This window comes from Thermobia domestica, chromosome 18 (assembly GCF_964235325.1).
Source record: "Thermobia domestica chromosome 18, izTheDome1.hap1.1, whole genome shotgun sequence".
Lineage (NCBI taxonomy): Eukaryota > Metazoa > Arthropoda > Insecta > Zygentoma > Lepismatidae > Thermobia > Thermobia domestica.
Window position 1 is genome coordinate 93,553,053 of NC_137471.1, and position 12,254 is coordinate 93,565,306.

At 35.0% G+C, this 12,254-nt stretch overlaps 1 protein-coding gene across 6 annotated transcripts in view; it reads left to right on the forward strand.

The window, feature by feature from the left end:
• Mp (collagen XV/XVIII-type protein multiplexin) overlaps positions 1-12,254 on the forward strand; it is a 1,211,252-nt gene that overhangs the window by 656,639 nt on the left and 542,359 nt on the right. For all 6 annotated transcript variants that reach the window (XR_014129286.1, XM_081746990.1, XM_081746991.1 and 3 more), the window contains exon 3: positions 8,899-9,449. Coding sequence is in view for 5 of the 6 variants with exons in the window: in XM_081746990.1 (XP_081603116.1) it covers positions 8,899-9,449 (551 nt within the window). In the remaining variant the exon portion in view is untranslated. The remainder of the gene's footprint in view (positions 1-8,898; positions 9,450-12,254) is intronic.

Below are 12,254 nucleotides of genomic sequence, written 5' to 3' on the forward strand. Positions count from 1 at the left end.
AGTCAAGTAGCTTTTTGTATTCAGCGTTCATATATGGTGTTATAATAATAATAATAATAATAATAATAATAATAATAATAATAATAATATAATAATAATAATAATATAATAATAATAATAATAATAATAATAATAATATGAAGAAGAAGAAGTTGTAGTATCATTGATAATAGTTATATTATTTATGTAGGATACTTGAAGAGAGTACTTGAAAGTACACTGGCTCGTTTTGACTCGACTCGACTCGAAACTCGACCTGAATTCGAGTCAAGTTGGAAGAAATTTTTCGAGCTGAGTTATCGAGTCAACTTAAAAGATGTCTATTTCGAGTCGAGTCGAATTTCAAAGAAAACTCTCTCTCGAACTCGCTTGTGCCCATCCCTATTCTTTTCAAACTTCGACACTGAAAACTCATTGGGTTGTCTTTCTAAATTCATGCCATGCCCCGAAAGGCTGCCTTGAAGAGAAACCACTCCGGTCGCGACTCGACGACCGCGATGCTTCAGCTTTCCTCGGAGTACTCGAAGCGGCACAAAGTTGGTTCTCCTTGCAATCCATCTCGGGAAATGATGTAAAGCAGTAGCGGAACGACACGGCACGGCATGGTGAGAATGTTTACGGCCGTGGCATGGACGGAGAATGGAAGGAGAAGTCATGGGTGCGGCCCCCTAACTATGAATTAACCTTAAGAGTCTTCATCCCGGCGAAATTAAAATACCGCTAATTTTACAATAATTATGTGATATCTTCAAATAGATAAAAGATAATCGAAATGTGGAACAAGAGCGCCCTAGACAATATTATTTTACATAAGAAACCGTTATCACGACTCACTTATCTGCTTTCGATTTCGAACCATCTTGAAAATCGGCATTTATTTTCGCATTTCTAAACAGCTGAAAACGGAAAGTCACTAGGTGACTTGTGATAACGGTGCCTCACGCAAAATAATATTGTCTATGGCGCTCTTGTTCTATATTTCAATTATCTTTTATCTATTTGAAGATATCACATAATTACTGTAAAATTAGCCGGGATGAAAACTCTTAAGTATGTGAAGTCGTATAGAAAGGTTATATCCATCCGTCCGTCTGACTGTTGGCAAGCATTCAGAGAAAATACGACAAAAGCGAGAAACGGATTTCTCGTATGAATTCATCGAGCTACCTGTATCCTAAGCGTTCTATTGCAACTGGATCTGAAGGGATTATAAACCTACCTTGTCCGGTTTCAACGATGACCACTATAAAGAATAATAATAATAATAATAATAATAATAATAATAATAATAATAATAATAATAATAATAATAATAATAATAATAATAATAATAATAATGTAAAAGATATCGAGACGTTTATTTGATGTGGGTTCACCGTATCAAGAACAGACCTTTTCATTGTTCTTATCAGTCTATTAATATTGGAGGTAGTTTTCAGTTTCAAAACTGACCGTACATAGCAAAAACGGTAATAAGTAGGAAAAGACAGTTATTGTGTATGAATGTCGTAGGTTCATATCTCAACTCTAGTCCCTCTATTGCAATGGCTCCGAACTTTGATTATCTGGCACGGCCCTTCTAAACCCCGCATGCTTCACGTCCTCTGTTCTTCCTACGACAAAGAGAAAATGTCAAATATGTAGCATGTGTGCAGTTTGCTAAAGCTAAATTGTAGATGGTCATTACAAGTGATGCCTTATTCATAATTTCACAGATGTAAACCAATGAGTTGAAAAACAAAGAACGCTAAGTTTTCAATTCAACACTTAGTGTTGTCTTCCAGACGACACGAAACGAGCTATAAGATTTTCTCGTTTTGTCTAATAGATTTTGTAAAATTCTCGTCTCATTTTGTAGATTGCCTTTGGCGTGGGAGACCCGGGTTCGATTCCACGTTAAGAGTCTTCATCCCGGCGAAATTAAAATACCGCTAATTTTACAGTAATTATGTGATATCTTCAAATAGATAAAAGATAATTGAAATATGGAACAAGAGCGCCCTAGACAATATTATTTTGCGTGAGGTACCGTTATCACAAGTCACCTAGTGGCTTTCCGCTTTCAGCTGTTTAGAAACGCGAAAATAAATGCCGATTTTCAAAATGGCTCGAAATCGAAAGCAGATAAGTGAGTCGTGATAACGGTTTCTCATGTAAAATAATATTGTCTAGGGTGCTCTTGTTCCACATTTCGATTATCTTTTATCTATTTGAAGATATCACATGATTGCTGTAAAATTAGCGGTATTTTAATTTCGCCGGGATGAAGACTCTTAATCAGTAGGTCCCGTCTCATATAGTCTCGCTGCTGAAGGGGACGTTAAACTGCAAATCAACTCAACTCATTTTGTAGATTTCTGTACAAATTTTTTGCTCTGATTTTTCCTTAATTTAATCTAAAAATTATCAGAATCCTTTTGCAGCATGAGAACTTCACAAAAGATGTGCTATAACAACATTTAAATCATATTTATTATTGTAGCATATTGTGTAATGACTTGTGTCTCTAAACGTTGATAAATGCTCTTCAATGCGTTCTTGCAATCACTTTATAAGTTTATAGCTTTTACACTACAAATCATGGAACACTATAACAATGTTTGATATCTAAGTCTTGGATGAACTAGTGTTGCTCACGACACTAATGAAATTTCTCATCTCACCTCGAAAACAAGACGAGATTTGTTATGTTTTTCGTCTTGTCTCGAATTTAAAAATGTACTTCTTGTTTGGACTGTCGTCTCGTGATCAACATTATCAACACTCTTAAATTGGCATTTCCTTTCTAACTAAAATATTTACTTTAATAGTTCCAGTGCGTAGAATTAGTCGTAAATATAAAATATACTGAAAAATCTTAGAATATTTCTTAATTAGAAAGATATAACGCGATAAATTTAGCAAACAATTCCTGGTATGGCATAGAAAGAGAAACGACTTGTGATTAGTTTCGTGTAGGGATGGCCAAAATTTTTCGGAATTCGGAAAAATTTTAGAATTCAGGAAAAATCTGAAATTTTTCGAAATCGGAATGTTTCAGAAATCCGATTTTTTTTTTGAAATCCTAATTTTTCCGAAATCGGAATTTTTCCGAAATCTGGATTTTTCGAAATTCCGGATTTTTCCGAGTTTACTTTTCGGACTTCAGAAAGTATAAATTCTGGAATTGGCCATCCCTAGTTACGTGTGACAATTCTGTATCACCCTTTATATATCCGTACCGAAGTCTCGCATGACCGCATTTACTTTGCAGTTTTCTTTGGGGAAAATAGTTAATAAAGTTCAAATTAAATTAAAATTGAAGGTCAGTAAGTGAGAATGGTCATTGTGAAGGATCTACAAGGTAAAAATTGGGAGACGGCAAGCCAGAGCTCAAATTATGATAGGTATATCATGAGTTTACTATAAACTTTCAAAAAAAATAAATAATAGCTTCAATCATTTTTGTCACTCAAAAAACTGGAGAGGCATAGGCCCTCCGGCCCCGGGGTAGATCCACCTCTGGATGGCCAATCATCTTCTCTATCTAAGTAAGAATTCTAAACTTTGTTAATAACTTTCAAGATAGTTGTGATTGTAATGAAAAAATGTAGTGGTTTCAATTTTAATAGTATTATTCTGTTAACTTTTAATTTTTTCTTCCTTTTTAAACTTTCCATCTTTACTTTTACACAAACCATTAATTTTACTAAAATTTAAATGGCCTACCGAAGCACATTATTTCTCCTTTTAAACTGGATTTATTTACCATTTATCAATCCTTGTGTTCTCGAATTTAAAAAAAAAATAAATAAATAAATAAATTCAGAAAATCTCGAATATTTGACTGCGGTTTGCTTCCTGCTGTAAAAATGAAACTGAAAACTGTCGAGTAACTTCGCCGCTGGTAGCGCAACTGGCAGTTATTTTAGCCTAAGCTTGTGCTGCCATCTGCCAGCTTCCTTGGAAACTTTCTTCAGAACAGAAAAAGTTTGCTTTCTTCTTTTTCTTCTAGCTTTTTCCTCGCTAAGGAACAAGAAATTTGACGAGATGCTGCTGGCTGTTCCATGATCCCGTCTTCCTGGCTGCGATCTCGGTGTGTGATTGTTACGCGTATTTTCTTTTTGTGTAATTCGTTCTATGTTCACAGAATTGTTTTCTTCCCACTTTCTCCCTTAAAACTATTCGGTTTTGCAACAATATGCGCTGCAGTCAGGCTCATACACAGATTTCATGCGCCTCCCACTTGGCGTGAGCTGGGATCAGGGACCCCACGCACTAGAGGCGAACGCTGACAATTGAATAAAGAAATATTGACAGCAAGGCTAAAGCTGATATGTCATTATTATTATTAGGTATTCTGCCTTTCGGCAGATTTAGCCCAAAATAATTTACTTACTAATTGGTCCCGCAATTTAGACAAGTAGGTCGAATAATCTTAAAATTAGCTACGACTTTAAGAAAAATTGACGTTGATGTATCACATATTGCGTCAAGATAGAAAACATTTGACACCTATACAAATGACTTTTTGGCTAAATGTAACACATTTGCTTTTCCCTTGCGAGCACAAATTGTTTTCACATGCCTCTCACAGACCCTCATCCCCCTCATGGGCAACCTCGCTGAAGCTTTTGGCGTTCTGAGTAGTTTCCTTTTCTGCGCGGGGGTCACGGAGACAGTAGTAAAGCGGTCACCTCTGTTGCTACCTCTCTGGTTCGATCCCCGGCCACGTGAATTTGTAATGGACAACATCGTGTCTGTGGGATTTCAGGGTTCTTCCGATTTCTACGTTTTCTTTCCACCAATTCTATCATAATAATTCACTTTCTCTAATCGCCCGTCTCCTTTATAGGGCGTTTACACTTGGTCGATTTAGTCGCACGGCTAAATCGACTCGCTGCATTTGCGACTAAATCGAAGCAACTAGGCCGAATCAGATCGATGAATGTGTTCAATTGTTTCAACCGAAATTGAATGCTGCTTGTCGACTCGCTCTCCTCTGGTCGATTCGAAATCGACTGGCAGTTTTAAAGATGTCCAAGCAAAAAGCAATTGGTACAATTTGCGGTGTTATAGCAGAAGAAAGTAGAATCGACCACAGAAAATAGAACGTCTTTCAATTCAGTTGCTAGTCGATTAGTCGCTTTCGATCAACAAGCGATTAAGTTGAAGTTCTGTTTACACGGTCGATTAAGTTGAAAGTGACGTCAATTCAACTGAATCGAACGCAAATCGACTAAGTGTAAACGCCCCATTAGCCTATAGGACATATAGATGGAACGTTAAATAATATATTTCTTTTCTTTCTTTCTTTCTTTTTTTTCGTTTCTCCGTTCCTTCTTAGCACGTGACTCCGAAATCGACTTTAGTTGTACTCAACTTGATACCGCTTCATTTAGTCTTGGTGATGTAAATGCATGTGAATTTCGATCAAGTATCTTTTCTAGGATTAGGAAAATACTTTGGCTCTCGGCATCTATGGACATGTTAACTCGTCACGTGTAAGGGATGAGGCCCTTCGACGATCACACTGCCCGGGGAATTGGAGAAAAAGAAAGAAATGGGGAAGGAAGAAAGCGACCTGCGTACCATCTCGGCATTTTCCTGGTATGAATGAGGAACACCTCATTCAGAATGATTGGCCTGGAAAAGCTTTTACGCTTTTTGGACCGAGTGTCCCCGCCAGGAATAGAACCCGGGAGCGCTCGCACTAAAGGCGAGAGCGTTAGTAACTACGCTTTGTGGATGTCATGAGTATCTTTACTAAATCAAAATAATGCAAATCTGTCGCTCGCCAGTGGGTATTCTTAGACACGCGTGCATGAATTTATCTTTGTGGGGAACCCAAAGCATTTCGGGTGTCCAAATTCAATATGAGACTAAATTATATTAACATTTGTAAAATCGCTCTAAAATTAGACTAAATTTACAGAAAAGTCGGGATTTCGGGGGAGGTCCGGACTCCTGGAATTTACTCGCTGCATACGTTCCTGGATATTTTGAAGTATAGTAATATAGCATAGACGTTTACCTACGTACAAAAAAATGATTTGCGCTATAGGCCGTCGATGAAATATTAAGAAGCCATGCAGAAAAAATGTCCAGCGCAGCATTTCTCATACGTTTTTCGAGCGGACACTAGTATTGCCAGATCTGAAGATTAAAAGGTAGTGAGTGTGAGGGACAGTAGAAGTGAACAGCGTACAGTGAACTGAACAGACTGCGATAGTGTAAAAGGAGCGAACTTTAGGATTTTCAAGAAAATACATCTTTACTTAAATCAGTTTTATGGACTCTGAGATACATTTTAGAAAGTTTAACACTACGATTTTTCACTATTATTCCTCACTTCTTCAAATTACTTTTTCATTTAATAAATTCCTTATCTCCGAGCCATAAATTTGAATTTTTTAAAAATTATATTTACTCCACTTACTCATTATGTTAATATAGGCAGTATAATAACACAATTAATTTTACAATGCTCACTTTCACAGCTCCGTTTAACTACTAGGCCTAGGTATTAACTGAAATACTAACACGGTCAGTGATCCTGCAATAGCACAAATCTAGTGTTGCCAGATTTGAAGACTAAAAGGCACTCAAAAATTGAACTAGTATCGAACACATTAGTAAAACTATTCTTCATTGCGAATAGAATATTCAACAAACAAAGGTTTTATTGTATTATATAAAACAATATTTTTGTGATCTCATGCATGAAAATAATAAAGTAGCGCATTCTTAAGAGTTATAGCCTCCGATTAATTAAAAATAATCCAAAAAAATATTGTATCGCCCAATTTGCTGCTTGTAGCTCAATCTAGCAACACTGGGGGACACCACTTTTATTAGCCAGAGTGTTCTACAGGCCACCCTGCTGTCATCCATTCAGAAGCAAATTTGTCCTTATTGTATATATGTGTTTTAATTATACCAATATACCAATAGTAACTTAGTATCAATTAAAAGTAATATCATTTCAAGTATTACTGATTATTGATTAGTAATTAGTCATGTCAAGTATTAATTGAAATACCATAAATTTTGTGTTGGTATTAATAGGATAAATTAATTTTAGTTTTTTTTTTTTTTTTCTACTAACTCAATACTATTGAGAATATACGAGGAGAAGTCAGAAAGTTCCCGGAATGTTGTTCGAGTTTTGGCATTTGTGACGCAATCACAATGAATCTGGTACAGCACAGTCCTTAGGTCGTCTAATTATGAATTTGAGAAGTACCAACACGTCAACAGGCAGTATACGAATAACGTAGCTAAACGAAGGAGTGTGTGGTGATCTGCTGGTGCAATTTCACAGATCGAACAATGCACAAACATCAAAGTTCATGTGTTAATTGGGGAAAATCTGCTTCAAAGACTTTGATAGCCTTAAAAAATACTGTAGTTTAGCAGTAAGTTATCAGATATTTGCCTCCCCAAGGCTAAAAATGGACCTTTTCCGTTTCACCAAGCAGGTGAAATCGAAACCAACGCGACGCCTGAACTTCGGAAGATACCAAAAGGGGGCTTTCGTCGGTATTTCCACCAATCGCAGGAGCGGTGGAACAAGTATGTGTTTGTTCCGAAGATGCCAACTTTGAAGGCGATTAAGTAAATATGTACTTATATTGTGGTAATAAAGAGCTACGACAGAATTCCTGGAACTTTTTGACTGTCCCTCGTATTATAATAATACATCTACATAGGCTATTTGAATTTGTGTAATAGTTGTTTCATTAAATTGTATAACCTACAACCGGTTGTGATTTTAAACTGTAGTATGATACCCAATTCACTTGAACTTTATTAGGATCATGCAGTGGGATTATTATCATACGATTGTAATGTTCTTATGTCCAACCGTTAATCCACACGATAACTACTGAATAGAATTGCATTTTTTGATTCTCTTTTTTTTTTCGCAATAGACATCTCGATCGATTATCTCGGTTGAGTTCGATAATAGAGACAATTTGTTAACATCTTTACAGACAACAGCGACCTTAACAGTGGTTATGCATATTCCGTTTAAAATATACAACGTTCTCTAGCTTCTGTGCAATCTGCACAGCAGCAAAGAAATGTTGGTTGCTATGATGAAAGGGTATGCAGAAAAGTGACTGTCCATATCCTATGCATGGAATCGCTTGATCCTCTTTACTGCCTTTAGTAGAGAATGTTTTTTCTTCTTTGGACTAAGACATAAAGGCAAATTTCGAGGACCACAGTTTGAGAAACAGTGGGCTAGTGTAATCCCTAAGTAATGATCCATTTGATTCCGACTTTATCCTTTATAAGTTGCGTCCTTTTTAGTAACGAGTGGTCGCACACAGTCTTCTCGAGCGTACTGGGGGATACGGTGACTCTATGGTATAGTTCTTACCTCTAGTACGTGGGGTCCCTGGCTCGATCCCCGGCCAAGTAAGTTAGTGGTGAACAACATCGTGCTTGTGGATTTTCTCGTAGTAATCCCGTTTCCTCCCACTTTCTCATTCCACCAATGTTTCCATAATCATTTACTTGCCTTAATCATCGTCTTCCTTAACCTAACAGGCATAATTGTGGGACATTAAACTCGAATATTTCATTTTTCATTTCGAACGTACTACTAAAAATAAAATTAAATGAAATATTTTCTTGACAATACTATTTATATAGTTTTATTATACTTGAAGTTTATTAAATGTTTTATTTTGTACAAATGAAGGTATAGAGAAGGGAATATGGGGTGCTGTGACTTGTAATCTATGCAATATAATTGTTTAGCACGGTCTTTTAGATTGCGACGCGACTCCTGTAGTCGAATCTTGTCAACTTACTGAATTAGTAGCCTTGTGTAATAGTGTGCTATTGTATTCTGTATCTATAAGATAACTATTATAAAATATACATTGTTTCTTTCTTTCTTTTCAGATGCATTCATCGAACATGATCTGATGCACGCAATTAAGGTTCCTTTTGACGATCCCAAATACTTGTTCTTCGACAACGGCTTGGATGGATTCCCTGCAATTGGGATGAAGCCCGGTTCGGATATTAAATCACCGTATCGTTTATTCTTACCTGAAAAACTATACAGTGATTTCAGCATTGTGGCAACGGTGAAACCAGCAATTAAAGATGGTGGATTCTTATTCGCAGTAGTCAATCCTTTGGATACGGTTGTGCAACTCGGCGTCCAGATCACATCCGGTGGTCATGCTTTGCAAAATATCACTTTATTTTACACTGATGCGAACTATCACTTCTCGTCACAAAGTATAGCTAGCTTTGTAGTGCCGAGTTTTGTTAGGAAATGGACACAAATGTCTTTGAGGGTGATTGGAGACAATGTTACACTTTACTTCAATTGTCAAGAGTATGATTCGGTGGTCACCAAGCGGAATCCAAAAGAACTTGTGTTTGATTCAGCATCTACGCTATATATTGGACAAGCAGGGCCTCTTATCAAAGGCGAATTTAATGTAAGTATTCTTACACTTTGTTCTCGCTTTCCAGTTTTATTCTTTAGTATTTGTAGTTTGTAGCAACGTAAAAAACTCAGGAATCGTTCATAATGTCTTGATCAAAGTGGAAAGAATTTAATTCAGTAACATTTGCTGTATTTGGGGCATCTACTTTACATCGTTATGAAGAATGACATATTAAGGACGAGACACCATTATTGAAATAAGCTGCGATTTTTTTTTACTTTTTTTATTTTTTTAAAATTTTATTTTATTTTATTTATTTATTTATTTTTTTTTTTTTTTTACGGCCGAAACTTTGTTTTAAAGAAAGAAATTTTCAAACCAACATTCAAAACTAAGTTTTCTTCTCGGTCTATCTATTAAAAGTAGATGATCATCGAACTAAAGGGAATACTCATTTTCTCAAGGTTTCTCGAAATATTGTAATTTAAACTTCCGAAAAAAATGTTTATACTAATTCCAGCATTAGCGAAATGTTAATTTTCTGTAGAATTACAATTAATTTTGACAAAAAGTGCCGCTGATGGAATTAATATAACATCGTGTATTGAATTTCCAGTTTTTTCAGAAATAGTAACCCTTCCACATGAAAGTATTAATTCTGTTCCGTTATCTTCATTGTTCCTAATAGTACACGTACTGAATTTGAATTACATTACTCCAAATCGTATATGCACAGCAAACAATAACAATTAGGGAGTTTAAAACGTTTATTAACGATACGAGATTTCTTTTTTGCCACAAATACCACATTTAGTATCATCCTTACAAGGTGAAAAGTCAGAGCGATAGACTTGTTTCAAAATATGTTACTTAAAAAAAAAAAAAAAAGGTATAAATATTCATCTTTCTGGTACGATTAAAAAGGAGACAATGCTATCAAGCTAATGTCAATTATACATAATAAATTAGTCTACTCGATATCTTATTTATTTATTTATTTACTTTGGTTAGGCAGCGATGCTGTTAATTACATTTTATCCGAACCCACGATGTTTCCTTTTCAATTTGGTGTGACTACTTCGCTGCTCGTGGCGCAAAACACATCTTTGACTTGAAGTTGTTTTTGGACAATGAGTCATACTTTTATTTTAATTATAATGATTTTTATGAACATGGATCCTAATTGATAATTCTGTTTTATTATTTTCAATTCAAATATCTCTGGTTCCGATACAATTACTTAACGCATTGTGCTTTTAGGAAAGAGATTTCATTTGCGAGTTCTATTTCAAAAACTTATTAACTTTAGAATATTTTGTGCTTATACATACTAAGCAGACAAGCTGAGGTTATTAAGTAAACTAAGGCAAAACGTTCGGATAAATATTGATGTTATAACCTTAAAAATCAAAGTCAAATTTAGAAAACAAAAAATCTTTTCCCATTCATTATGCTATTTAAGCATTGTGTGCGATTCCTTGGTTTTTGGTAGTATAGATTATCGATATGAATGTTTCGGAAGATGTAATTCTATTATTTTCATGTAATGGCATGTAATTATTTTTGTGCCTCCAAGACGTTATTTATTTTTTTTAACAAGCTTTCAATCGTTTGTAATCTGAGCAATTTAACTAGTTTAGAAAATGTTATTTGTTTGGAGAATGTATTGGATATTTATATAGGGTTGTCACATTATATTTATATAGGGTTGTCAAGGAGAGCGATTTTTTGTGGAAAAACTTATTTGTAAGAAGAAAAAATATTTTCCGAGCAAGGATACTATAACGTTACTAATATCAGCTTCTCCAAAATCTTGTTCAGTTGTCTGTAGCTGACAATAAATGTAATTTATAGAAAATGATTTTCATCTTTTTTTTTTTTTTTTTTTTTTTTTTTTTTGCGAATTCATCACAACAAACACTAATTGACAAGACGCAGTAAGATCAGTCAGCTTAGCAGAATAGGCAGATAGATAATTTAGTTTTCCTCTTCTGGTGTTCCTACATTTCCCATAAATAAGACTCGATCTGATAAGAAGTACGAAAGAACAAAGGATACTATGTCACTTAAAATAATACTAATAAAACAATGTGAGGAAAACTAACAATCTGGCAACACTACTGCAGAATGACATCATTGCTACTCGGTACTAAGAAATTTAACATTGTTTGCAACTTCAGCATGTATTACTCAGAAATTTAGGAAAATTCAATGTAATTTTATGCAGTCAAGAGAAGTTTCAATCAAGGTAGCTAACATCACTGGAACAATCAACATATTTAACGAATAATTATAATATATAGTGCCAGTTTCGGACATTTTTGTAAGTGTTATTCAGTGATAACAAGTTGCGTAAATTTTAAAAAAGAAAATAAATTTTGGCACTATTTAAGAGATATTGGTGTAGTAAAATTGTTCTATGCAACTTTGTTACTTCACAAACTGAGTTTCTGTACAAAAGTAATGGAACAATTTCATAACTTTGAAGAAAAGAGTGTTTTGTTAGAGGAGAAAAAACAGTGCCTTTTCTTCAGATGTTGCGGTGCATAGGCGTGCCTCACCTGGCACTATAAGATACGACTAGAACGTCGCTATAGACCCACTTGCAGGTAAGTAAATATTGTATATCATTCGAAAATTATTCAGGTAGAAGTAGTGATATTATCTTTAATGAAACAATTTTACCCATGTATATTTTATGTAATAAGACTGGCATTGGGATAATCTTTTATTACTATACGCTGTGTTTTTTTCTATATGATTGTGTTGTTTACATATTGTTAACATATGTAAAGATTGTTGTTTATGGAAATGTGCCTTTTGAAAAAAATTGTGTTGTGCGTATGTGCATTATGA